The following is a 25,400-nucleotide window of genomic DNA, read 5'->3' as shown; positions in this document are numbered from 1 at the left end:
TGGCTTTGACCGCTGTTTGACATCACGATGCCTGTGTCCGTTCGACTTTGCCCTTTCTCAAACCCGCCGTCGATGCGTCCCACGCCTGTCGAGTGACCATGTCGAGTCCGCCCGCACACGATGTTCACGAAAGTGCTAATATCCGGCGCAATGAAGAGGCAGCGGCCGGCGGTGCCCATCAGCAACCGAACTCGGAAGACTCCGAGGTAAGCGATGCCGCCGAGGCTGCTCAGGAGCACGACCAGGACCTGACTTCGGGCCTCCCCTTCTCGAAAGCGCGTTGCATCGCTCTCGTAGCCACGCTGGCAGGCGCCAGTTTCCTGAACGTACGTCTGACAGAAGCTCTTCCCTGCCCCTCACTCTGAGCCTCGGACATTCTCTCTCTCCCAAGGAGGTATGATTAGGCTGGAAGGCTCACCTCAAAACGGCAACAGAGCCTGTCGGGCCAGGCCGTGGTCATCATCATGCCGACCATCGGGCAGGACCGGGGCATCCCGGAGACGCGGCTGCAGTGGATCATCTCGGCCTACGCGCTCACGTTCGGCTGCTTCCTGCTCTTCTGGGGCAGGGTGGCCGACATCTACGGCAAGCGCAAGATCTTCGTCTGCGGCTCGGCCTGGTTCGCCGTCACGACGCTCGTCAACCCCTTCGTGCCGAATGAGATTGCCTTCGATCTGCTCCGTGCACTGCAAGGGCTGGTAAGCACGCACAGGTCTCATCCTTGTTGTGCTAATTTGAAATCATGATCGAGATCTTTGAGTGTGGGTGATTGACTTTCTGCCCAGGGCGCTGCCGCGAATGTGCCGACTGCGATAGGAATTCTGGGGACTACGTTCCCGCCTAGCAAGGCCAAGAATTATGCCTTTAGCTGTTTCGGTATGATCACTTATCATGGTAGTTCCTCCAGCGGATGACGATTAGACGATTTACTGACCACGCCCTGGTTGTGACGCAGCCGCTGGCGCCCCGTTGGGCGGCGTGGTTGGAAACCTGGTGGCCGGCTTCGTCGCGCAGTATGCCTCCTGGAAATGGGTGTTTGTGGTGATAGCGCTGGCTGGGTTTGCCATCAGTGCGGCCGCCTTCTTCGTCATTCCGCCCCCGAAGCAGACGATCCAGGAACAAGCCTCCCCCGGCAGCCGACCTTCTGTCGACTGGCTGGGAGCCGTCCTGGTCACGAGCGGCCTGTTGGCCCTGCTTTTTGCCCTGACCGAGGGCAACGTCGTGGGTTGGCGCACACCGTGGGTCTCCGTGCTCATCATTGTAGCGCTCGTCCTCGTCGCGCTCTTCGTTGTCTGGCAGAGGTACCTCGAGAAGACGGGGAAGCTGGCTCCGATCATGAAGGTGTCCATTTTCCGCAACCCGCAGTTCAGTGCTGCCATGGCCACCATGGCGCTCTTCTTCATGAGCTTCAACGGCTTTCTGGTGTACGCGACGTACTTCTATCAGGACTACCAGGGACTCGACCCGCTGCAGACCACGCTCCGGTTCATTCCCAGCGGCATCACCGGATTCACCACGGCCGCCATAGTCTCGCAGCTGCTGGCGCGGGTGCCGACGTACATCTTGCTGGCGATCGGCGACGCCTGCGTGTCCGTCTCGGCGCTGCTCTTTGCCTTGCCGATCCCGCCCGACACCACCTACTGGGCTTGGTCGCTCCCGGCCATGATCCTCGCGGTCTTCGGCGCCGACACGACGTGGCCGTGTCTGATCCTCTTCACGAGCCGCTCGCTGCCGCAAGCAGATCAGGCCCTGGGCGGTGCCCTCGTCAACGCGATGGGCCAGGTTGGACGCGCGATCGGGCTGGCCGTCGCCACCGCGATCCAGACGGCCGTGATGGCGCGAGAAAGGGGCGTCAGTGTTCAGAGCGCTGGTTCTGTCGAAGTGGGAGATGCGCCGTCGCTTCTCGGGATTAGGGCTGCGGGATATTGGAACTTCTCCCTTGGAATCCTCGCGCTCATTGTAGTGCTGCTGGCGTTTCGGGGGTCGGGCATCGTAGGAAAGGTCGACGCCCAGAAACTAGACCCCCAGGTACAAAGAGACAGCGGCAGGGATGAGGAAGCGGCTGTGAAGGCTTAAAAAATCAAAGTTGAGCTAAGAGATGTTATGAAGGGGATACCGTCATGGCTTAGAACTGGCATGATGAACCGTGGAAGAGGGGCATACACTGGCGTGCTGGAATGGGAGTCATCCGGCTGGGGAGCACATGGTGAGGTGGTGTGATTCATCCGAGCATGAGTGGCAGAGGTGGATGACAAAGAGAAGCCCAAACCAGGAACATCACTGGGATCTAGAAGGCTCGGCGGATTTGAGTCTGACAACTAGGCAGAGTTGACAAGAGGCGGTTAGAGGACACATTCTTTCATCATGACTTGTCACTAGATGCGAGTAGACATATGTTTGATGCTCCAAAACTTTCCTTAATGACGAAGGGGCTGCTTTGAAACAACAGGAATAAGGGAACAACTGCCCATTGTGAGTTGAGTAAATAATAGACTACCTTGGAATTTGGCGAATATGTGAGGCGTGTTCAACACGGGCTTTGATTTGCACCAGAGACCGAAATCAAGCTCAGTCACCTTGCTATAATGAAGATGCTTCAGCACCTCTATTCTCCAGTACATATGTCCGAGGTCTCAGAATCCTGGCGCAGGCTTCCCCTTTGGAGCAGACAACGGTTCGGAACACAGACAAAGATATAATGTGAATCAACGAAATGACCTAGGGCCTGAGACACTGACAGAAGATGCGAAGAGTGGAACAGCCCATACTATATGTACTCTCCTCCCTGGTAGTAAATTCGAACCTTTTGCCCTTTAGAGGTACTCCAGGCCTAGGCGGGCTCTATTCCATCGCCACAACGCCGATTTCAGCCCTGGATACAGTTGCTCGGTTTCTGCCCGGCATGGCGTCTCCTGGCTCATCTCCGGAGTCTCTCGGCTCTTCAAGTCCGTTCTCCGTTCTGTCGACGCCCGAGAGAAGGACGGAATCGAGCAGCCTCGTCTGGACGCCTGACACTACTCCCCTGGGCTTGTCTCAGGGTACTCGAACTGTTGAATTGCAGATTGGCAGTGACAAGACGCATCTAGGAGGGAACTGGGCCCAAGATGACATTTGGCGGGCACAAATCCTGGAGAGACGGCGTCTTGCTGAAGTCGCCTGTCTGGGATTGAATGAGTCGCCATGCAAACCCGCGAAGGACACCAGGTCAATGACCAGTCCGCGGATTACCAACCCTCCAGCAAAAGGGCTTGTTCAAACTGAACAGCCCAAAATGGGCCGCAGTCAGTTCGGACCAAACCCGTGCCCGCGGCCGTGGATGCTTGCTGCCAACAAGTGGCCGCCTGGCCCCGGCCCGACAAAGACTCCCGGCTCCCAGGAGGGTTTTCCCAGTATTCTCGACTCCAAGCCCTTAAGCGCCAATTCCACCAGCAGTGGCCTTTCTCGCAACCTAGAGCCGAGCGAAATCTCCAATTCTGCCACATATTTGACGCCGCCACGCCCCATCACTCTCTCTCCATCTTCTGAGCCTCTTCCGCGTCGACCCTCGTTCCACAACCCGCAGTCGTTACCATCGTCCTGGACGTTCCCAGTTACGAAAAGCGCCCAATTCCGTCCCACCATGCGCGTTGACAACGGGATTAACCGGTCGAAGTATTTTGATTTTGAAGATTGTGATGAATCGGACGTCATCGACGTCAGCTCCGAAATCGCAACGATGAGGACAGTACCGATGGAAGACCGACTGCAGCAGGCGGACCACCTGGGATCTTCGTGGGCTTCACCAGCATTCTCGGTTGTGACCGCGGATCGCTGGATGAATGCAGCATCCACCATCAACCACCAGTTCTCTGTTCCGTCCCCAGTCAGCAACCAGCTTCCGCTTCCACCGGTGGCCCAACCACCCGCGACAGCAGCCTCTTTCGGTCCCTTAGTTCCCGATACCACAAGCGCTCCCGATGGCCACCAAGTCGACAACTACAAGAACAACAACTACGCGCTGGACGTCATCAATCCCGCAACAAACCACCCGACTCCGGCGTACTACCACCCGATGACGTGCCGGACGCACGAGGGCCCTCGTTCGCAGCAGGAGACGCTGGCGCTGCTGCTCAAGGGCTTCTCGCCCAACTACCGCGGCGACCCGAACCTGGCGCGCAACCAGTCGGCCATGATCCCGGACGACGCCAACTGCAGCCTCTTCCTGGTCGGCCTGGCGCCGGACCTGACGACCCACGAGCTGCTGTCGGGCATCCGCGGCGTCGGGCGCGTCTTCGCGACACACATCAACCCGCCGGCGCCGGAAAGGGGGCATGCGTTCAGCGCTGCGAAGGTCGTGTTTTTCGAGCGCCGCGGGGCTGGTGAGTTTTCTCTCTCTCTCTCTCTCTCTCTCTCTACTTTTCTTTCATTTTTTCTCCCCCTCCCGCACTTGTTTTCCTCTGTACCTTCTGGGTGTGGTAAAGCGTGGCCGACTGACCTGCCCCCCAACCCAACAGAGCGCTTCTACAACAAGTTCGCGGCCACGGGCTACAGCACGCCGCGCAGCCCGCACCTGCGCGCGCGCGTGTCGTGGAACCGCATCCGGTCGGCCGAGGTCGACACGGGCGGGACCCGCTCGCGGGTGCTGCTGGTCAGCGGGCCGCCCGCCGTCGTCAACGAGGCATTTTTGTGCCGCTACCTCGACACCAAGCTGGTGTACCAGCTCGACGAGGTGATCTGGCGCGGCATGAGCAAGGACGGCGGGCGTGTGCTGCTCGAGGTCCGCTTCGGCAGTTTCCGCTGCCAGGCCGAGGCTGCGCGCATGGCGCTCATGAGGGAGTTTAGAGAGATCGGGGTCGTGTGCGAGTATGGTAAGTGAGTGCGGGCGGTGCTGTGCTGTGCTCTGCATGCCCCCGAGGTTGCATAGTCGAGAATATGGACACTGAGATTGTTCACAGGACACGATCCTTGCGATATTCCCGAGAATGCGGTCTGATGCCCCCTTGATCAGTGCCCAGCAACGAAAGAGGCTGGGTTGGCTACGAACCGAGGGAGGGCATGCAGAGTCAGTAATTGGAAACGAGTGAAGTTTTGGGTATGTTCATGGATGGGAGATCCAAGGACTGAGAATGTACGACTTAAGCCACGACCACGGCTTTCTTCGCTTTCCGGCGTCGGCTCTTCGACGCGTGAGCCTCGCCAATGGCGTTTTTCTTGTACGTATTTAGTGGAAACTGACAAGAGTGGAAGTTACATGCCCGGACATGCCACGTAGTGCCTTGCCAGCGTCTTCGGACGAATACCGCCGTAATATTTTGGTGTTTGATGGAGGGGGTTAGCCTCGCAATGGGTCTGTTATTTGGCCAACTGCTTATACAAGCCACAGCCCACGTTTGGCTCTGCGAGCCACACTGTTTCACTGGAACCTCAAGGATAGGATCACCGGCACTCGTTTGGCAGGTCTCTCCGTAATCAACTGTGTACCTAAGTAACTTGGCGTTGAGACACTGTCCGGCCCACGAGTCCATGTTAGCCGGGTATTAGCCTGCCTCCCGTGAGTTCCAGTGTGAAGCAAAGGTTTATTTTTCTTTTTATTTTTTATTTATTTATTTATTCTTCTTTTACCCTGTGGTTAGCACAGAATTAAAGAGATGGAACGGTATTTCTTGGCCCGAGGTTCCTAGTATCGCGGGTGAAAAGCAATTGAGGGATATCAGGGCCATTTATCTTGTCTCTTGCAAAGGATAGTTGGATAACTTGCCTGGCTAGCCTGGTTGAGAAACATCAACAGAAAGCCAAGATGGGATCTGCATACGACTACTAAATTAGTGCCTGAAAGTCTTCATGCTTGCCCTAAACCATCTTCTACACTCATACGGAGCTCACCAAAGTATCAAGCGGTTCGCTATCCTGATTTAAGCAACTCATCCGTTCCCAACTTCACAGGACGCGATGTACGCGGCCACCCGTAGCGAACAATGATGTATGCCCTCGATCGACAGCGGACGGTGGCTCCAATATTGTATTTTGCGGAGGCCAATTGCAGAGAGGCCAGGCAGCTACGCTAGCGTACGGTAGGACATCCCCCGGCTGGAAGGTGCTGTGTAAGTGTAATGAGACACGTCGCGGGGGACTTGGAGCTCCTTCCAGCTCTGCTGTCTGCGTCAAGGCGTGACGTCACCAAGCTGGAGCTATCCATCCGCACAGCTTCCTTCTATCCAGTGAATCGAACAATGCTGTTTGGCCTAACTGGCAGGAGTGACGTCTAAGACCCCGCCACTCAAAGCTCGCTGACGAACAAGCAACGCTTGGCTCACAATGACAAAACCACCGTCCCTCTCGACTGGTTTGCCCTACTTTTTTCTCAACAGATCTCACTTTTGATACTCAGAAGCTGACCGACTAAATTATCACCACATACTACCATTATCGAGACTGCCAAAGGTTGATTCGGCAACCAAACAGAAAGTGCCATGAGGATTGCTAAAGCGCTCCTCTCGCTGGTCATTGTGGCCGACGCCGCTGTGGCCAGCTCATGGTTCTCTAACGCCCGTACGATGGCTACCCTTCGTCCTTGTGCACAGCGGAAAACGCTGACGTCACATCACAGCATATAACAGGTGGCATGAGACGGAGCTTGAGCGGTGGCTTTCCGACCACGACGTTCCCTACCCGACTCCGGCCGACCGCAAAGAGCTCGAGAAGCTCGTGCAAAAGAATTGGGACGAATATGTTGTCGAGCCCTATCGCCAGTGGGACACGGCGAAGCTCACTGGCTACCTGAAGCAGAAGGGCATCGACACGAAGGAGGCGGTCGAGGAAACCCGAGATTCTCTCATCAACCGGGTCAAGAGCGCCTGGTACGAGTCGGAGGACAAGGCGCAGAACGCCTACATTGACGCCAAGGACTGGATTCTCGATACCTGGACCGACAGCCAGCTCAAGGCTTTCTGCGATCGTTATGGCATCCCGGTTCCCCAGCCCCGCAAGCGAGAGACGCTGCTCCAGAAGGCCCGCGAGAACTACCAAGCCATCGCCGAGAAGATCGGAGAGGCCGCGGTCTACCCTGGCAATTGGCTGTATGCGACCTGGACTGGTGCGTAACAGCCAGACAAAAGGCCAATGGTGGGCACCCACTAACTCGCTGTGACGGTAGAGTCCGATTTGAAGGAGTGGCTTGATACTCATGGTTTTCCTGCACCGCAGCCGACCACAGTACGTTCCTTCCCCCCGGAAAAAGCTCCCAACAGTGCGGAAGCTAACCCCCTTTACAGCGGGACAAGCTCATTGCTTCTGTTCGCCGCAACTCTCGCCTCGCCTACCTTCGCATGCAGGAGCAGGCTGAGAGCTCCCGGAAGTCTGTCCAGGAGGCATACGCTGCTCTCACGGACAAGCTGATTGACTCATGGGGCGAGTCTCAGCTGAAGGAATTCTGCGACAAGAACGGCATCAGTGGTGTGTACCAGTCTAGGCACTAATACAAGCGTGATTTGGATGCTAACTCGGCGCAGTCCCCCAGGGCACCAAGCTCAACCAGCTGCGCGCTCTTGTTCGCAAGCACCGCGCTGAGATCCTCGGCGACACCGTCTCCGGCACTGCTGCCTCGGCCTTCGGCGCCGCGACCTCCAACATCGGCTCGGCTGCGAGCAAGGCGACCGACGCCGCGTCTCAAGCTGCTCAGGACGCCTTTGACAAGGCCGTGAACACGTGGTCCGATAGCCGTCTGAAGGGCTATCTGGATGCGCGTGGAGTGGTATGATCACCGTGACCTGTCCCCTGTGGGAGTCTGTTAACTTTGCTAACAAACCATAGCCGGTTCCCCAAGGCTCCAAGACGGAAGAGCTCCGCGCGCTCGTGCGTAAGCACGCGCACAAGGCGGCCACCGGCTGGACCGCCTGGACGTGGGACGACCTGAGCCTCGAGAACCTGCGGCACTACCTCGCGTCGAGCGGCAACGAGGCAGCCAGAAAGGTGGCGGCCAAGTCGGGCGCGACACGCGACGAGCTGGTCGAGGCGGCGCAGTCGGCGTACTCGTCGGCGTCGTCGGCCGGCGGCTCGTCGTTCGCCTCGGCGACGTCGTACCTGGCCCGCGCGACGGACTCGGCCAAGGCCAATGTGTTCGAGACGTGGAGCGACAGCGAGCTCAAGGCGTACCTCGACAGCTACGGCGTGCCGGCGCCGCAGGGCTCGACGCTCAACGAGCTGCGCGCCCTCGCCCGCCGCCAGCACACCTACTTCAAGTACGGCACCACCACACCCGCCGAGACGCTCTACGCCAAGGTCCGCGAGTCCGTGCTCGGCGGCTGGGACTGGGTCGCCGGCCAGCTGCGCATCGGCAGCGGCGCGGCGAAGAAGAAGGCCGAGGAGGCCGCCGGCGGGAAGAGGCATAAGGAGCTTTAAATATGCTCCCCGTCCGCCCCCCCTCTCATCAACTTTCTCCGCTCCAGCCGGAGCAAAGTAGTTGAGGAACGTGAAGAGTGTGTGGAGCGGGATAGCATAGTTTTGGGTGCTAGTGGAAAGGGGATGTCGTGATATAGGGAGGCAGTCGGATGTTCTTGACTTTGAATTTGCGATGTCGACAACCCGAAGGATGAAAATTGGTCCTAAAGGGGCCGGCGTGCTGCCTGCTCTCTTAACTGGGAGGGAGGAGGACACGGAAGGTTGGACATCTGGAGTTAGGCTAACTACTCGTTGATTTTTGAATTTCTCCATGGATGTCGGATCACGTCGGCCTAGGTAGAATAGGAGGTCAGTAAACCAGTTGAGGTTGATGCCGAACGAACTAAGTGATAAGCGCATGTGCCATTGAATGGGTACGATTTGACTGTCTTTGGTAAGGAGGGATCCAATCACTGATACTCAACCCAAGCTGCCAAACCTAATCTTGTGCCTGTATTTGCACGGGTAGCTGCTCGTACGAGCAGTGAACTGATATTCACTCGTGCTTGATTTTAATTGAATCGCCATGCAGTCTGCTGAGCCATGGAGTGCTAATGTTATCAACACACCCTCCTCCTTGAGCAGCTTAGAGCTCGGCCACCCTCTCAGCGATTGGGGACTTTACGACTGTAATCTGCCCAACCTCTCTAATGTGTCCCAAATGGTGTTTGCCGAGACCCGGTCAGCCACAACACTCGGAGGATTGGGTGAAAGGCAGACTGGTCAGTGGCACGCAGGTTGCGAACATTGAGGCTTGCTTGGCTCCCTCTCGTGTCTGCCCTAGCGAACAAGCCTGACTAATATGAAAGGCTGGGTAAGGCATTTTGGCCGTTACCTTCTCGATTTGGTCACCGGGAAGCGCGCTGGTTTGCAATGCAGTTCGATGGGGATTGTCTGGTATTCGATGGGAAATTGCATAATTCCGGAATAAGTATGGAACTGGATGCCTCCCCATGCTTGATTCGTGGTCGCTACCAGGAATCAACGCCGTGTCCAACAGAGCCACTGGGAGTAAGGGAGCTGAGGCCTCCGAGGCGGCTCGAGGGCTGCGGGTTCGTTCAAAGCGACGCTAGTGCACCTCTTACGGTCGGGGCCAGCTGCGGCGGGCTCGCGATGGATCGCCTTATTCTAGGGCGGAAGCGCAATGTCAGCCCCGTTAACTATTGAGGCGCTAGGCAATGTGTGTGCTTTCTTCGCGGCACGGCCACCCTCCAGGTCCACGACGCCACGTGGAGTCGGCCATAGCACGTGGCGTACGTCGGATGGCGGGCCCGAAGCCGGCGGCTAACCCCGCGAACCGGAATCGACACTAACAGCGCAGGCTTCTAATGGGCTCCGGTACCTTGCATAGGCAGGTGGCTGCCGCCACCTTGCGGTGCATTCGATGCGTGCTCTCAGCACTACTAGCGTAGATTATACTAGATAGCACCGGCAGACGCTGGTCGACCCTGGCGCCGCCGGGGCCGTGCTGGTGTTGCATACGTCCCGCGCCGAGACTGCATCCTGCGTTGGGAAAACGAATGGAAGCGACGGTAACCTCGTGTTCCCGGTCCGCATTTTTGGGGTGGACGTGAAACAGGGTTTGAAGTCTCCCACCATCTTGGTTGAGATGAGCCTGCCTGATTGGCACTTGAGTTGATGGCTGCATGCACCAACCTAGCTGTCCGCGGGTGGCTGCATGAAAACCCAGCTCATGGGATATGCGTTGCAACCTTCTTCCTCACCGGGGGTTTGGCGACCTGTTGGTCAGAGTCACTGGCAGAAGGACTCAGACCGCTGCGGGAAGCCTAGGCTACCGTGGATTAACATGAGTGAGAGATGCTGCAAACTTGCGGCGAGGAACAAAAGTAGGTAACCTTAGATTGGACGAAATTTGCGGTGTGAGGACAACAGTCAAGCGCAAGCGCGAGATGGACGAACGGAAGCCAAGACGCCAGATATGCGGTTGGATGTGCAAGCGGCAGTGGAAAACGGAGTCACGGACCAGGACGACGCTGTAGTCACGTCTCTGCTGCCTGGCGCCTTCCGAATTGGTATCAATAAACCACAGCAGCAAGGCCCGGGTGGATCGCTGAACAGGCAGACTACAGGGGTTTATCCCGGCCAATCTTCCTCACTCCACCGAAGCGGCGGTCCTGGATTTCTCCAATCCATCAACGTCTTGGGAAAAAAAACACAACCGTCGTCGACTTGTCTGCGTCTCTCATTCACGCACACACACACACACACTCTCTCTCTCAACGCCGCGCAGACCCAAGAAGACGCGGGTGGTTGGCCGTGCTGGCCCCTCTGGCGTTCTTAACAACCTTACCCGAGTTGCGTCGCCGGCCCATCTCGGTTTACCTGCCTCAGAATCCTCGCATCGGCAGCGCGCGGTCCCAACAGCCCGCTTTCGTCCTGATCGTTGCAATGGTCGTTGCTTGGGGTGGGGACGCGGAGACGGTTATTCTTAAAGAGGTCCCGCCAAGACTAATTTCGGAACCTACCGCTTACAAGTATTTACAAATTGCCGCGAGGGAGCGGGGTCGCCACGACTTCGAGCAACATCAACAACGAAGAATTGCAAAGACTCGTAGCAACAACTTTGCGAAACCTCAACCAAATTGAAAAAAAAGAAAACGAAGTTAACCTACACCCTAACCTTGACCCTCACCCTAACCATAACCCTCACCCTAACCAGCGGGGGGCTGGCGCCGCCCCCCGCACCCCCGGCGAACTAACCTGTGGCTAACCCGTGGCAATAGTGCAAACCCCTTGGCGGTCTTGGCGGGGTACTGACGTTGTAAAAACATTGCCGACAATTGGCCGAAATTAGTCTTGGCGGGACCTCTTTAAGATCTAGCGCGGAGACTGCTGGATGGAGATGAGGGCCCGCCAGGGCCGCCAGGGCCGCCAAGAGGACGCGGAGCTAAGGTAGTTAATTATTGCTCTTTCAGCTCGCCAACGCGGTTTTGTCGAGGCCATCCCCTCCATTTTTTTTTTTTTTTGTTCTCTTCTCGACTCTCCGTCAAACTGGTTCTTTGTTGCTCTCTGTCTGCGATCTCTTTTCAACGGTTATTGTGGCTCGTCTCTGGGCAAGTTGCCTGGGGATGGCTGCAGGGAACTTGTGCAACACGAATGGCGTCCGGGTGAACGTCTGCGTCTACACCAGGCGGCCGTCGTGATGAGTCCCACTCTTTCTGGGCACGCTCAACCTCCGCGGCCGCGTTCCAGGCACTTGGACCCACGCCCCACGATCCACGGCTAAGGCTCCCTGGAAGGCAAACATCGAGTCATCCTGTCTCTCATTTAGCCCTGAGACCTCATGGCATCGGGGCTCGTCGGCCCTCTCGTGCCCCATATCCCCATCCGCCTGGCCGCCAGCTGCCTAGTCATCCTCGCAGAAAGGGCAAGGCAGCAAAGTCCAAAGATCTTCTTCCTGTTCATCCCATGACATGAGCCACAATGGATATAAGTCCATCGTGTTTCCTCCTTCTGCACTTCGCCAGCCCTTGCAACATTCGACCAGTTCAAGCTTCAACATCCAGTTACCCTCCCGCCCCCGTATCGTGGTTTGAAACAAGGATAAACCTATCTTGTCCCTTGGCCATCCCAGCCCAGCGCCATGGACGGCTACTACGGGTACGCCGGACCGGCTGCCCAGCAGAGCCAGGCTGCCGTCTTCAGACCGTCCAAGCCCGAGGACTGGGAGCCGTACCGAGACATCATCGCCCACCTCTACAATACCATGAACATGAAGCTCAAGGACGTCATGGCGGAGATGGAGGCGACGTACACCTTCAAGGCAACGTAAGTACCCCGGCAGCAATCCAAGCTCTTGACCGTGTAGCTGATGTGAACCACATGAAGCGAGAAGCAATACAAGACCCAATTGAAAAAATGGAACCTCGACACCAAGTACATCAAGGCGAGCGAGTACATGTTCATGATCAAGACAATGCGGGAACGACAAGCCCAGGAGCCGCCCAAAGAGACTCGCTTCGTCCTACGAGGGAGAGTGGTCGACCCCAAAGATATCGCCCGGTTTGAGAAGCGGGCTCAAAAGAAAGGTGCCATGAAGGAAGGCGAACCGATCGAATGTGAAGGTGAGTGAGGAGTGAGCCCGCCGGGAGCCCCCCTTTCCCTCCTCGCCATGGTCACTTGACTAACACCACATCTCAACACATCTTTGCAGAGCCGGTTGAAGACTTGGTGTACGGTACCCCACCCCCTGACGAGTCGTACAGCGCAGCAGCCTACCAGCAGGCGTACGAGTCTTATGAATGTAACAGACCCCCTGAGTGCTTCGTCAATAGGCAGCCGTTTCTGACTGACAAACTTACCAGATGACTCGGCAGTCGATTATCCATACTCATATTGATTTTCTACACGGTCACGACGACTTTGCCATTCGGGGCGCCCATTAGCCTCCCTCGCGTACGATTTCATGACAGGCGAGAGCCGGAGATCTCACTGCGGCGTCTACTCACAAGTGACTGGGCAAGAGAGCATGCATAGCAAGGCGAACTACGGTCGGATTAGAAGGAATAGCTTCTTAATTCCTTTTTTCTTTCTTTTTTCTTTCTTTTTTTCTTTTTTTCTTTTTTTCTTTTTTTTCTTTTTTTTCTTTGGCTGTTTCTTATCTTTCCTTGCTTTTCCATCATTTCTCTCCTAACAATTCACCCGATAGGGTTTTGCATAGAGGACGCTTGAGTATACCCCCTTTTGTTTTTGGGTTTTTGTGTATAGAGTTCGTGATGAATCTGATTACTATCAGTTGTTCGTTACAATCTTGGCTGAGTTATGTGAGGACTACCTTAACCTATGCCGCTCAGCAATGATACGATGCTTCACCTATTCCCTCGACGCACCCAAGCAGAAACGCAAACACCAATGGCTGCCCGGGTCTGTTAGCCAAGCTAGGAATGCTGCGCGGGACCCAACTACCTAGGTTTGTCTTGCGCCTCCCCTATTGGGGGCGCTTTAGACGCTGAGATACGCGAACCGATGTAGCCGATGTGACTCGATCTCGAACGAGGCAAGAAAATCACCTGACGCCGGGGATGCCCAATCCCAAAGCGGCGTAGAAAATGGCGCCGTGTGGGGGCGGACATGAACACCACTGGTCAACGCAAATGGTTGCACCAGGACTTAGAACAGGTCCAAACTGGCCAGTTCTGCCTGCCGCTGCCAAGCTTCGGCGCGGTTGCAGACACCTTCGCTTGCCGCCGGGAATCCAATTCGGGAAACCCTCCCCCCTCCCATTGTTTATGACTGCTGTTCCTTCTCTATGTACAAGCTAATTTAACCAGCAACCCCGTCCTCTAGGATCTTAAAATTGCCGCAATGTGAGGCACTTGTGAGTCACGGACGGGGTGACGTGGTGGTTGACGGGGGCCGATCTGAGTAGACTCAGTCCTGCAAGGCATCCCGTGTAACCCTGCATGATCACCTCACCTCCCGCAGCCTCGATCCCGTCCCTTATTCCACGTCATTTCCGTCTCAACATATCAACGGACAAGTGTCTCTTGTTCCCGCCAAATCCGAAACCGACCCCCGCGTCGCATATTTGTCTCCCATGAATGCGGGTCCGTGGCTCGGCAGATCCGCTCCCCCTGAACCTTGGACTCGACCAAGGACAAGAACCTTTAATTACAACCCTAGATGCACGACCGAGAGTATTCGGCTACAGCATGCGGCACCGAAGGAACGACCCTTCTATTAGTCTTCGGTGAGCGAGCACGTGGTATACCTGCGCGGATGGGACACCGCTAGGAAATCAAACACGATTTCCCCTCGCAGTCCTCGGTTTCGTGGCAAGATCTCTAAGAGCACGCGAGCGATGAGAAAATAGTAAGATAGATGAGGTTTGACGAGGCCGGCCAGGTGCTGAACGCAAGGTTCCTGGGACCGTGGCTGTGCCGCGTGTTGGCGGGTCGATCTCACCTTCCAGCTTTGACGGGGAAGGCAGATTATCGTGGCCAAGGGCACCGAAGGACTGTGTTCTGGGACGTGACATACCAAATGACGTCCCCAAGTCTGGGTGTGTTGTCCTACTGATAGACAAGCGCCAGGATAAGCGCGTCGAGGAAACGGAACGCGAGCAGGGGAAACAACGCAACGGACAATGAGCGTGCAAGGTCCTTTCAAAACCAATAAACAACCATTGCCGCTTCATCATATTACACAAACGGCCTGCTCTATCAACCTAGCATCCTAGCTTCTATGGACCGCGTTGGACGAGCCCAGTGCCGTGCTCCCCGACGCCTGATGAACGGGTTGATGGCCATGACCATGTTTAAGCGTAGAAGTTGACCGTCTATACAAATAGTCAGCGTCGGAAACCTGCAACCTGTGCTAGTAACGAGAGAGGAAACGGGATACTTACATCCTTCTTCTTCGCCTGTACCTCAGCGATGGCATCGACGTAGTGCTCGTGCCCGATTTTGTTCTTGCCCATGCGCAGGGCGATCATCCCGGCCTCGACGCACACAGCCTTGAGCATGGCGCCGCCGAACTCGTCGGTGCTGCGCGCCAGCTCGCCCCAGTTGACCCCCGGGTCGACCTTCATCTTGCGCGAGTGGATCCTGAGAATCTGGGCGCGGGCTTCCTCGTTGGGGAGGGGAAACTCGATCTTGCGGTCGAGACGGCCAGATCGGAGCAGGGCGGGGTCCAGCACGTCGACACGGTTCGTGGCGGCGATGACCTTGATCCGGTCATCCGACGCGAAGCCGTCCAGTTGGTTGAGCAGCTCCAACATGGTCCGCTGCACCTCACGATCACCGCTCTTCTCGCTGTCGAACCGCTTGGTACCGACGGCATCCAGCTCGTCGATAAAGATGATCGCCGGGGCTTTCTCCTTAGCCAGCGCGAAACAATCACGAACAAGCTTGGCACCGTCTCCTATGAACATCTGAACCAGTTGTGGGCCGGCAAGTTTGAGGAATGTTGCGTCGGTTTGGGCCGCGCAGGCCCTGGCAAGGAGCGTCTTGCCTGTGCCAGGCGGGCCGTACATCAAAGCACCTGAGGCCGCGAGGTTAGCACAGGCAAGCAGGATGGGGCCTGAGACACGGATCCGGGCACATACCCTTTGGAGCCTTGATGCCGATCTTCTTGAACTTGTCCGCCTCCTTCATGGGCCATACGATAGCCTCGAGGAGCTCCTCGATTTGCTTGTCGAGGCCACCGACATCGGTGTACTTCTCCGTGGGCTTCTCATCGACCTCCATGGCCTTGACTCTACTATCGTACTCGGCGGGTAGCGTGTCCAAGATAAGGTATGAATCTTTGTTGACCCCGATAAGGTCGCCGGGCCGCAGTTTGCTGGAATCGACGAGACCGATCAGCGGTAGGAAGATGGTTTGTCTCGTAGACGTCTTGATCACGGCCGACTTGCCCACCCGCGTGGCGTCCAAGTCGATGTTGGCGCCTTCTTCGGACGACTCGGCCGTCGGATCTAGGTCTAGAAGCTCGACAACATTGCCGACGAGGTATGGAAGTTGACTGCGAAGAGATCAGCGTTAGCGGAGTGACCAGTGCCGCGGCGGCGACGGCAAGGTCCCGGGGTAACCTACCGGTTATTCGCGATCTTCTCCATGTTCTCTTTGATCTTTTCGGCCATGGTTGCCTTTTCGTGTGATAACCGCTGGAACTCGCTCTTCATGATCCTGGCGTCGTTCTCGAGCAACCGCCGGCGGGTCTTGATGTCCTCGGTGCTGAGGCTGAGAATCTCGGCGTCGAGGACGTCGTCCTCCTCCTGCTCGGCGTCCTTCATCTCGGCATCGCCCTCGCCGTTGGCTTGCTTCCGCTTGTCATCGTCCTTCTTGTCTTTCTTGTCGTCGCGCTCCCGGCGGTCGAGGTCATCGAGCTCTTCGAGGGTTGACATGGCGACGAGATGTGTGGCGCTTGCTGGCGGCGGCTTACTAAAAAGTGAAATGCGATGAATTTAAAGACGACAACGGATACGTATAGGTGAGCTATGGGCGTTGCCTGCTTCGCTGGGCTTGGACCGCTACGGATCCTCGTAACTGGGTTGGCGCGATGATGGGAATTGCAGTGGGACGTTGTTTGGCAGCAGCTGCGGCAGATGGAGCTCAATCGAATCGGCCGGGCTGTTTGACAGCTGAGTGGATGTCGCTGCAGGCAAAAGCGCGACGTAACCAAGCAGGCAAGGCGGACCCACCCAAGCACGGCAGCCAACCAGAGCGGACCGTCAACGCTGACTGATTGACCTCCAGGGGCTTGGCTCAGTGCGAACATCAACCTGGAACTGCCCGATTAACTGCCTGGTAGTTGGTGTCGGCGCCAAGGTATCCAGGCATTCAAAGGCTAGCCACCCGCTTGCTGGTTTCTACCATTCATTCCAAGCGGGAGCGAAAAGAACACGGGAGCCGTGTGAGGTCTTAAAGCGAGTGACCAGCCAGAAGGGAAGGCAATAATTAGATGCGAGCAAGCTAACTGATACGAACATCGCCGTCACACTCTCCTCAGCCTTATATTGTGGTGAGCCGAGCCGGGTCTCGCAGACCGAGACCGACCCAAAACCATGTATGAACTCCAGAACTCAAACGCCGTCCTCGCCGGAAATATACACATTATACGACGATGAAAAAACCGCCATGACCTCGCCGGTACGCCGTCTCTGTTAGAAGCAAACGCCCACCTCCGCCCAAGCATTACTCGTCGTCCAGGATCCTGCTCGCTATCGGCCCAAAAATAGGTACTTCGTATCTGCAGTAGTGTCAGAACAGCGGCGACGCAGCCAGCCAGACAGAAGCACCGGAGCTGACCGACCTGTCTAACGTATCCGCGTCTCTATACGCCTTCAGCACCAGCCAGGCTATCAAGGCCAGGTCGCCGAGGAAGAACAACCAGCTCAGGAACGTGGACCACGAAAACAGCAGATGAACGACAAACAGCGCCGTAAAGAGCAGGCTGGACTGCCACGCATGGAACCTGCGACGCCGGTGTCAGTCCACAACATCTCCACCACCGAATCGCCCCCCTCCGCCGGTCCAACGTTTGATGCGTAACTCACCTCACATAATCGCTCTTCCGCTCCAGAATCAACAACAATATCGCCCCGACCGGCGGCACCGCCAGGTACGCCAGACACGCCTCGTAGTCCAGCCGCAGCCCCAAGCTGGTATCGAACTCGGACACCATCCCCTCCCGCGCGCCCAGCGCGCCGAAGTAGTCGCCCACCCTGGCCCCTCCCCCACCTCCTCCACCGACAGCCGTCCCATCCCCCCATGCCCCACTTCCACCACCATGACCATCCGCCTGCCCTGGCACGGGGCTCTGGTACCTGCCGACGGTCTCGCCGGACCACGCGCGCTGCGGCTGCGGGTGCTGCAGCGGCGGCGGCGAGAAGCGCGACTGCCGGTGCTGGTAGTAGTGGCCGGTGGCGGGGGAGTAGGCGCCGGCGCGCCGGCCGTTGCTGCTGTTCTCGAGCGAGGTGCGCGGCGAGGCGGCGGCGCTGTGGGTGGGCGAGCGGGCGTGCTCCGGCGGGGAGGACTGGTAGGGGGCGAAATCCATTGTTCTTTTTCTTTTGATTTCCGGCTGGGAGAGGGGAGACGAGACGTGGGTTTTTCTGGTTTGTACGGTGGTTTGGTTGGTGAGGCTCGAGAGACAAGCGGCGCGTGAGTAAAGGCGTGTCTTGAGGTCCTGTTGAAGGATGATTGGAGTCCAAGACTTGGTCGCGCTTAGTTCGTTATCGGGAAACGCTGGACAGATGCGCCGCCGAGCCTAGCAATGGAAATATGGTGGGTTTGACGCTGTTGTCGAGACGAGTGGTGGTCAATTATCGAGCACGGCGGTACCACATAACAACCCGTCGCTCGACGCCTGGCACGCTTTCCTGAAGCTGGGTGGCCTTGGTGGTGACGGAGCCTCAGGGTCTGGAGAGGAAGGTCGAAGATGACGCGAGGGGGGGCACCAAGTTTAGCCGCGAGCTGGGGGGTAGCTGCATGAACGGGACTTCCCTTGCGGGGCTTGTCCACCCACTGTTTGCCGACATGCATGTGCACTGTACTTCATACACTCAACCACCCATGCCTGAACATCTTACTGCCTTCCAGGTTGTTTGCGATCTTGACTGAACTTGTACATTTATATTCGATACAACATACATAATCTACAAACCTGCATATCGCAACTCCGGCAAATGCGACGTCCGTCGAATACCACGCTGTATGCGGCGTGTTCGACAGGTCAAGGACCCTTCCTCATGAACTTCCCTCCTTCTCGCCTTCTTTCTTCCCACCGTTCTGCTCCTCTTCCAAAACGCTCCGACGGCTCTCCAGCGTGAGCCAGAGACTCTTGCCCGCACCCTCGAGCGCGCTCGTGAGGCCGAGCCCAGCGGTCTGGAGCATGTGGACGAGCTGTGCACGCAGGGTGTCCAAGCCACCCTCGATTCCAGCAACCCACTTGACTCCGTCAAAGTCAAACACCTTATCCTCGATCCGCCCACCAACCAGCAGGAGTTTTTGGAGCCCGCTCTGAGCGATGGGGTCGTAGTACCCAGGGCTCTTCTTCTTGCTCGGTGGCGGGAACGCCGGTGGGCTCGGGCAAAGCACGCTCAGCGCAGCGGCTAGGTGCGCCGGCGACACAGCCGGGAAACTGAGCGTTGCCAGCGGCCCAACAAGCAGGGGCGAAAGCTGAGCGTACACGGACGACTCAGGTAGTGGCGCGTCGCCCTTGGTTGCAGCCTTGACCGCCTCGTCGGCTGCCTTGGACAAGTCGTGGTTATACACCACTTTGATTTTCTCCCCATTCAGCGCCGATACAGTCGTCGGAGCAACTTTGGAGGGATCGTGGAATTCGACAATCTTGAGGGCGACGTCAAAAATGCGGGTGCGGATGACCTGCAGCTGCGTATGGGACGCGATGTCGGCCGACTCGGTGCCGGGGGTGGAGACGTTGGCGAGAGCAGCCCTTAACTCCCGCCTGACAGCAGCCCATTCTACCGCAGTGAGGTTGTTGTGTTGGAAAAGGAGGAGCAGGGGCGTGGATCGGAGGAGGGAGGTGTAGGTTCGCAAGAGCTGAGCTTTGCGTGTGTCGGACGGGCGGGCTGTAGGGGGTTTGGTCGGAGGAACGTAGTCGGGCGGCAGCTGAAACCTTGATGACTTTGAAGCGGCGGCCGCTGTCGCGTACTGTCTTGCCGACGCTCCGGATGCCAGTGTCGAGGAGAGGATGAGTGCCGCGGACGGACTCGCGGTCCTGGTGAGGCTAGTCGCCGCGCTTGGGCAGCGAACGCCGGCGCATCGTAATCTTGGAGGAGGCATTCTGCGAAAAAACGTGTTAGGGACGGAAAGCAATCGCCCGCTAACGGAATGCATGTACTGACCTGACCCAACGACAGCTGGCTCTCGCCGGATACCTTGATGTTCACGATCCTCATGAAACCGAAATTTTGGCGGCGCCAATTGAACGCGCAGGGGCCACGGGCCATGTCTAGCCATGCGAGCTTCACCGCCTGAATTCTGCCAAGGACCAGGAACGTTTCGCCGTAGATCCCTGCATCAACCCCCACCATAGCCTCCCAGGTACCTTACGGAGCAGCGACCGCGGGGCAACTCTGGAGGTGCAGGCGGCTCAAAGAGCTTCCGCACACTAACTTCGCGAGATTCCAAAATGAGTCAACCTCCGGACAACATTCGCGACAAGCATTTCAGGAGACTGATAGCATTCAACTACTTTTTCCCGGTTAGCTAGGACGCTGTCTAGCCCGGCGGATCAAATTCACTCTCCAACAACGCCCTTGATTGCGTAGGCGTAGCGATGTCGGGCGCCCGAGACCCCGCCGGGGTCAGGGAGCTCCCGCCCGTTGACCTCAAGCCGCTGCTCGCGAGACTCTGGCCGCTAGGGCACCCAGACCCCGTCTCGCCAGACCAGATTGCCGAGGCCATATCGTACTTCTTCACCAACCAGGTCTCCGATGCACAGGCCGGCGCCCTCCTCATGTGCCTACACTTCACCGGCCTCGACCGCCAAGCTGAGGTGCTGGCTAAGACGGCACAATGCATGCTGAAGGCGGCCGCGAAGATCGACCAGTCAGCCCTTCGTGCTGTTATCGAGGGAAGGCGCAGGAAGGAAGGCGGATACGAGGGTGGCCTGGTAACTCCCTCCCCTTCCACTCCCTTCCGCCCTTTGTTTCCCGCCAGTCAGGGGTAGCTAATCCCGTTGCTTGCCCAGGTTGACATTGTTGGCACTGGAGGGGACTCGCACAACACCTTCAACATCAGCACGACCGCCTCGATCCTCGCCTCCAGCCTCCTCTTCATCGCCAAGCACGGCAACAAGGCCTCGACCTCCAAGTCCGGCTCTGCCGACCTCCTCAACTGCATGGAGCCGCGCCCGCCACAAATAGCCCGCATCCGCCCCGACACCATCGCCGAGCTCTACTCCCACACCAACTACGGCTTCCTCTTTGCGCCCGTCTTCCACCCCGGCATGCGCTACGTCGCCCCGATCCGGCGGGAACTCCCCTGGCGCACCATCTTCAACCTCGTCGGGCCGCTGGCCAACCCGACCGACCTGCACGACGACGACGCCGGCTCCCCGGGGGGGAGCGGCTCCCGCCCCCCTCCGCTGCTCGAAGCGCGCATGATCGGCGTGGCGCGCAAGGACATCGGGCCGGCGTTTGCGCGCGCGCTGCAGCTGGCGGGCGCGCGCAAGGCCCTGGTCGTCTGCGGCGACGAGGAGCTGGACGAGATCAGCTGCGCGGGCGACACGCTGTGCTGGCGGATCCGGCCGGACCCGTCGGACCCGTCCGCGACGGTGACGGAGCACTTCCTGCTGCACCCGCGCCACTTCGGCCTGCCGGCGCACCCGCTGGCCGACGTCTCGCCGGGCAAGGAGCCGGCCGAGAACGCGGCGATCCTGCGCCGCATCCTGGACGGCGCGGTGCCCGACGACGACCCGATCCTGCACTTCGTGCTGATCAACACCGCCGCGCTGTTCGTCGTGTCGGGCATCTGCGACGCCGACACGAGCGATATGGGGCCCGGCGACGACGGGGTCGTGATCAAGGAGCGCGGGCCCGGCGGCGGGCGCTGGAAGGAGGGCGTCAGGCGGGCACGCTGGGCGATCCGCAGCGGCGAGGCGGCCCGGCAGTGGGCCAAGTTTGTGGAGGTTACGAACACCTTCACTGACCGCTAGCCGCAGCGTGGTTGTTGGCTAGATAACTACCTGTTGATCTGCATTCTGAGTCTAAAACTGCTTGGGTGGAAGGTGAGAGAGGGGTGGGGGCAGGAGGGCCGCGGTGTGTTGGAGAAGCCGCAGCAAGGAAAAAAGAAGTACGAAAACGTTTGTAGTTAAACATTTCTCGTCTAACTAAAACAAAAGCCTACAACTCTGATAGGGGATTTTCTCTTCCTCGGACCAGGCAGAACGGCTAGCGATGGCGGGTAGTCGGGTGTGGCACTCTTGGAGCCCCGACGAGTAAACCCCAAGTGAGCGCATTCCAATACAACCCCCAACTAGCAACCCACCACCAATTGGGTGCCCACTAAACCCCGCCGCCACCATTCAGTCTCTTCAATCTGGCCCTGAGTCTCTGCCGTTTGCGCTTCAACGCGCGCTTCGACGTGGGCTGCGACGTGGGCTGCGACGTGGGCTGCGACGTGGGCTGCGACGTGGGCTTCGACGTGGGCTTCGACGTGGGCTTCGACGTGGGCTTCGACGTGGGCTGCGACGTGGGCTGCGACGTGGGCTTCGACGTGGGCTTCGACGTGGGCTTCGACGTGGGCTTCGACGTGGGCTTCGACGTGGGCTGCGACGCGGGCTTCGACGGGACCGTTCCCTTCTTCTTCCCTTCACCTTCCTGACCCACGCCATCCAGCGGGTGTCCGTGACCATCCTATCTCGACAGCACACCCCTGACGACGCCCTTCAGCAGAGGCTTGCCCTCGATCAACACCTCCCCAATGCCCGTCTCCTCGCCGCTGCCCTGCTCCAGCCACCGCGCCAGCAGGTCGTTGCTCTCCTTGGGCTTGACGCCGTCGTCGCGCGTGCCGACGGTGATGTGCGCGACGCGGTTGACACACTCCCACTTGGGCTGCGGGGGTAAGTCGGGCCGGTCTGGGTCTTGCACGTTCTCGTCCTCCGGGTGCGCGGGCACGAGGCGCACGACGATGGCCATGATGCGGTCGTCGAACACGACGCGCTCCAGCTGCACGTCCAGCTCGCCCAGCCGGCCGTCTGGGTGTGCCGCGCCCTCCGCCTCCTGCAGGGCCGTGTAGCGCTGCCACAGCGCCGGGTGCTCCTTGGCGGCGGCGCGGTGCATCAGCGTCACGTGGAACTTAGCCTGCACGCGCCGCGTGCCTTGCAGCTGCTTGAAGAAGCGGGTTTTGGCCGGCGGCAGCGAGGGGGAGGAGAAGGTCTTCTCGATGGCCGTCATGACGTCCTGGGTGGGAACGTCAACCGACATGTACTCAAGCGGTTTCTTCTTCTGCGGCTTTTCGGCGGCTTGCTGCGGTTGTTGCTGTTTGTTCGCACCCTGTTTGTTGTTCTTGTTAGAGCGGTCGGGGATGGTGTGCCGCACGTCCGGTTTGTAGCTCTCGAGCGCGGTTTGGATGGCGGCGTCCATGTCCTCGGCGGACGGGACCTCCTTGACGAAGTTCGGGTACAGGCGATGCAGTTCGCTGATGACGACCTCGAGGTTCTCCCTGCTTCCTGCGGTGGGATCGAGGTCGATAACCGCGTCGAAGCCGGCGTCCGGTTCCTTCTCGGGGTCGCACGGCTCAAAACGCTGGATGAAGCCCTCCATAATGCCGACGACTTTGTTCAAGTCCGTGGCCGCCTGGATTGTCTGATGATTATCGCCTCGCTCGATCACTCGGCTTCGCGTTACCTGGCGGATGGCGTCGACGTCGTGATGCACGAAGTGGAGCGCGACGAGTCTTGCAGTCGTGTGCTGCAGCTTGACATCCGTGATCAACTGCTTGCGCTCATGCGCCATGGCGTTATTCCGGTCGGCAAACACGGCAGGAAATTCGTTGAGCTGGTCCAGGACGGCCTTGGTGAATCGCGGAGGTCGTTTGGCGCCAGTGATGTTGTCGTTCTGAATGTGGCCCCAACCAAACAAGCTGGTTAGGGCCAGGCCGATGGTGGTCTTCCCGCACCCGATCGTCGCGATCGGGACGAGAATGATATCGCGGGTGACGTTCGCGGCGTCGCTGGTATCCTCGAGGTTAGCGGCATCGGACCCCTTCATATTTTTGTACTCCAGGAAGTCGTTGCGCAGTTTGATGATGCCATGATTCTGGAGGTAGGCCTTTCCTAATCCCTTGTCGCTAGCGAGGCGCTGTCGCGCGTACAGCAGGTACTCCTCGGTGATTTTGACATGCTTCCTGATCTTGAACGGCTTGCCCGAGATGAGTGCCTTGGTAGCCTCCCGCCATTGCCGGAACATCAGGTATGGCTCCTCGAACTTGTACTTGAAGAACCAGTCCTGGTACGGGGCCACGCCGGGGTTGGTTGTCATTTTGCACCGAATGACGAAGCCTTCCACATCACGGCCGTCATGGGCGCCAGTCTTGGCGACCTCTTCGAGGAAGGCTTTCACGTCATGAATGTCGTCGATCATGATCAAGCCCGTCTTGATGAAGCCCCAGTCTTCGGCGAATTTCTGCACCAGTGGGGCAGGGTAGGTCATGAACTCCGGGACGTTGATGTTGACGCCGTGCAGGTACAGGCCAGCCTTATCTGGCCCGTAAGCTAGGATGTGCTCCTCGAAGCTGTCGTCGCAGAGCTCGGCCACGGCAGTGGCATTCCGCCGTCTCAGCTCCCGAGCCAGCTCCTCCTTCGTCTTGCCGAGCCGGGCCAGCTGCCGCTCGAGGTGCTGCTCTCCCACGTTCGCATGGCTGACGGCCACATCACTCCGGTCACCAGTCGAGTGCTTGCTGCAGACGAGCAGCGTGTCGTCTTCGAGGCCGCTGATGAAGATGATGCAGCCGTTTTCCTTGAGCGTCAGCTCATAGGGCCCCTTGGTCCTCTCCATGATGTGCTTCCAAGACGTTTCGCGCACTTCGTCGATGTTGAAGAACTTGTCATAGCCGCGGATGGCGATTTCAGGGACGCCATGTTGGGTCCGGGTGGTGAACAGGCCGCGGGCGTAGGTTGGGAGATCACGCTTCTTGTAGTCGAACTCTTGGAAGCGCCACGAATCAACCGTGATACCCGTCGGCGACGAAGCAACAGCATACTTCGTCTTCTTGGCCGAGAAGCCGCCTTTCTTCCTGCCTTTCTTGCTGCACTCCTCGAGCCCGTTGACGAGGGTGGCGATCTCATGGGGATCTTGGCTGCGATACGGCACTTGCATTCCGTCGGCATGTTTGGCGTAGTCCGTCGAGGCCTTGTACCTCGACAATAGCGCCTGATCAGGCGTCTGACCAGTGCTGTCCATGGCGGGCGCGTGCAGTGAATTTGTGGTGTGGATGGAGCAACCTTGCAAGGTGGTGGTGATGTGAGGGGCGGGGCTTGCTTTGAGGTGGAGACGGTGTCTGGCTGCGCTTGCGAGTGATGCAGCACAGGACGTCGCAAATGTTGCCCAAGGACGATGGGATGCCCGATGGCTGAGATGCAGTGGCAAACAAAGAGCCGATTTCTGCACTGCTAGTGCTCTGGGACGAGCAGTGCCGAAAACTGGAGCTCCTGGTCGTTTGAACATGCAGCTGAGTCTCCTATAAAAAGCCCCAAGGAAGCTGTGAACCGTAAGGCAGCCGCTTCCTCGGAACCCCAGATTGGAACCTTCTCTTAGCCTGGAATGACTCGAACGGCTGGGGGCCAGCCAAAATGACGCCAGGCGCAGGCAGGTACCACTCAGCAGCGAAAATGGGAAGTCAGAACGGGAGGTTCTTGCTCTCGCCGTAAGAGTCACTGCTGTTGCCGTGTGCGTAAGTTACCAGCGGCAAGGCCAACACAGGCATGACAGGTCAGGTAGGTAAACTCCCCAGTTGGTAAACGCCCCACAGAGCAGCTGAAAGCAGCTGAGTGCACACCCT

At 58.2% G+C, this 25,400-nt stretch overlaps 9 protein-coding genes across 9 annotated transcripts; 5 read left to right on the top strand and 4 right to left on the bottom strand.

Annotated features, from left to right (window-relative positions):
• Positions 1-39: 39 nt before the first annotated feature.
• THITE_2114877 (uncharacterized protein) lies at positions 40-2,177 on the top strand. Its single transcript, XM_003652937.1, has 5 exons — positions 40-206; positions 277-326; positions 435-698; positions 786-876; positions 956-2,177. Exons 3-5 carry the CDS (start codon positions 465-467, stop codon positions 2,074-2,076), a joined length of 1,446 nt encoding a protein of 481 aa, XP_003652985.1. The 5' UTR covers positions 40-206; positions 277-326; positions 435-464; the 3' UTR covers positions 2,077-2,177.
• A 1,874-nt stretch (positions 2,178-4,051) lies between these two features.
• THITE_38236 (uncharacterized protein) lies at positions 4,052-4,855 on the top strand (the record flags this gene model as incomplete). Its single annotated transcript, XM_003652936.1, has 2 exons — positions 4,052-4,358; positions 4,494-4,855. The coding sequence occupies 2 exons, from the start codon at positions 4,052-4,054 to the stop codon at positions 4,853-4,855; spliced, it is 669 nt and encodes a 222-aa protein (XP_003652984.1).
• Positions 4,856-6,362: 1,507 nt separating this feature from the next.
• Positions 6,363-8,376, top strand: THITE_66812 (uncharacterized protein; the record flags this gene model as incomplete). The annotated part of the gene is made up of 6 exons (XM_003652935.1): positions 6,363-6,528; positions 6,587-7,072; positions 7,133-7,191; positions 7,251-7,431; positions 7,488-7,729; positions 7,789-8,376. The coding sequence occupies exons 1-6, from the start codon at positions 6,450-6,452 to the stop codon at positions 8,374-8,376; spliced, it is 1,635 nt and encodes a 544-aa protein (XP_003652983.1). The 5' UTR covers positions 6,363-6,449.
• Positions 8,377-11,761: 3,385 nt separating this feature from the next.
• THITE_2114873 (uncharacterized protein) lies at positions 11,762-12,565 on the top strand (the record flags this gene model as incomplete). Its single annotated transcript, XM_003652934.1, has 2 exons — positions 11,762-12,204; positions 12,265-12,565. Coding segments are annotated over exons 1-2 (425 nt in total), but the record flags the coding sequence as incomplete, so codon positions are not given.
• Positions 12,566-14,573: 2,008 nt separating this feature from the next.
• On the bottom strand, positions 14,574-16,512 carry THITE_2114872 (uncharacterized protein). The gene is made up of 4 exons (XM_003652933.1): positions 15,969-16,512; positions 15,482-15,897; positions 14,783-15,417; positions 14,574-14,713 (listed from the first exon to the last, which is right to left on the bottom strand). Exons 1-4 carry the CDS (start codon positions 16,277-16,279, stop codon positions 14,693-14,695), a joined length of 1,383 nt encoding a protein of 460 aa, XP_003652981.1. The 5' UTR covers positions 16,280-16,512; the 3' UTR covers positions 14,574-14,692.
• Positions 16,513-16,950: 438 nt separating this feature from the next.
• THITE_2114870 (uncharacterized protein) lies at positions 16,951-18,014 on the bottom strand. The gene is made up of 3 exons (XM_003652932.1): positions 17,432-18,014; positions 17,188-17,349; positions 16,951-17,124 (listed from the first exon to the last, which is right to left on the bottom strand). The coding sequence occupies exons 1-3, from the start codon at positions 17,929-17,931 to the stop codon at positions 17,070-17,072; spliced, it is 717 nt and encodes a 238-aa protein (XP_003652980.1). The 5' UTR covers positions 17,932-18,014; the 3' UTR covers positions 16,951-17,069.
• A 311-nt stretch (positions 18,015-18,325) lies between these two features.
• On the bottom strand, positions 18,326-19,829 carry THITE_2114867 (uncharacterized protein). The gene has a single exon (XM_003652931.1). It carries the CDS (start codon positions 19,677-19,679, stop codon positions 18,621-18,623), a length of 1,059 nt encoding a protein of 352 aa, XP_003652979.1. The 5' UTR covers positions 19,680-19,829; the 3' UTR covers positions 18,326-18,620.
• Positions 19,830-19,964: 135 nt separating this feature from the next.
• Positions 19,965-21,905, top strand: THITE_2114866 (uncharacterized protein). Its single transcript, XM_003652930.1, has 2 exons — positions 19,965-20,511; positions 20,590-21,905. Exons 1-2 carry the CDS (start codon positions 20,176-20,178, stop codon positions 21,553-21,555), a joined length of 1,302 nt encoding a protein of 433 aa, XP_003652978.1. The 5' UTR covers positions 19,965-20,175; the 3' UTR covers positions 21,556-21,905.
• On the bottom strand, positions 21,906-25,297 carry THITE_2114865 (uncharacterized protein). The gene has a single exon (XM_003652929.1). It carries the CDS (start codon positions 24,800-24,802, stop codon positions 22,256-22,258), a length of 2,547 nt encoding a protein of 848 aa, XP_003652977.1. The 5' UTR covers positions 24,803-25,297; the 3' UTR covers positions 21,906-22,255.
• Positions 25,298-25,400: the final 103 nt, after the last annotated feature.

The sequence above is a fragment of the Thermothielavioides terrestris genome, chromosome 2, assembly GCF_000226115.1.
Source record: "Thermothielavioides terrestris NRRL 8126 chromosome 2, complete sequence".
NCBI lineage: Eukaryota > Fungi > Ascomycota > Sordariomycetes > Sordariales > Chaetomiaceae > Thermothielavioides > Thermothielavioides terrestris.
The sequence above is the reverse complement of the archived record's forward strand: the minus strand, read 5'-3'. Positions and strand labels throughout refer to the sequence as shown.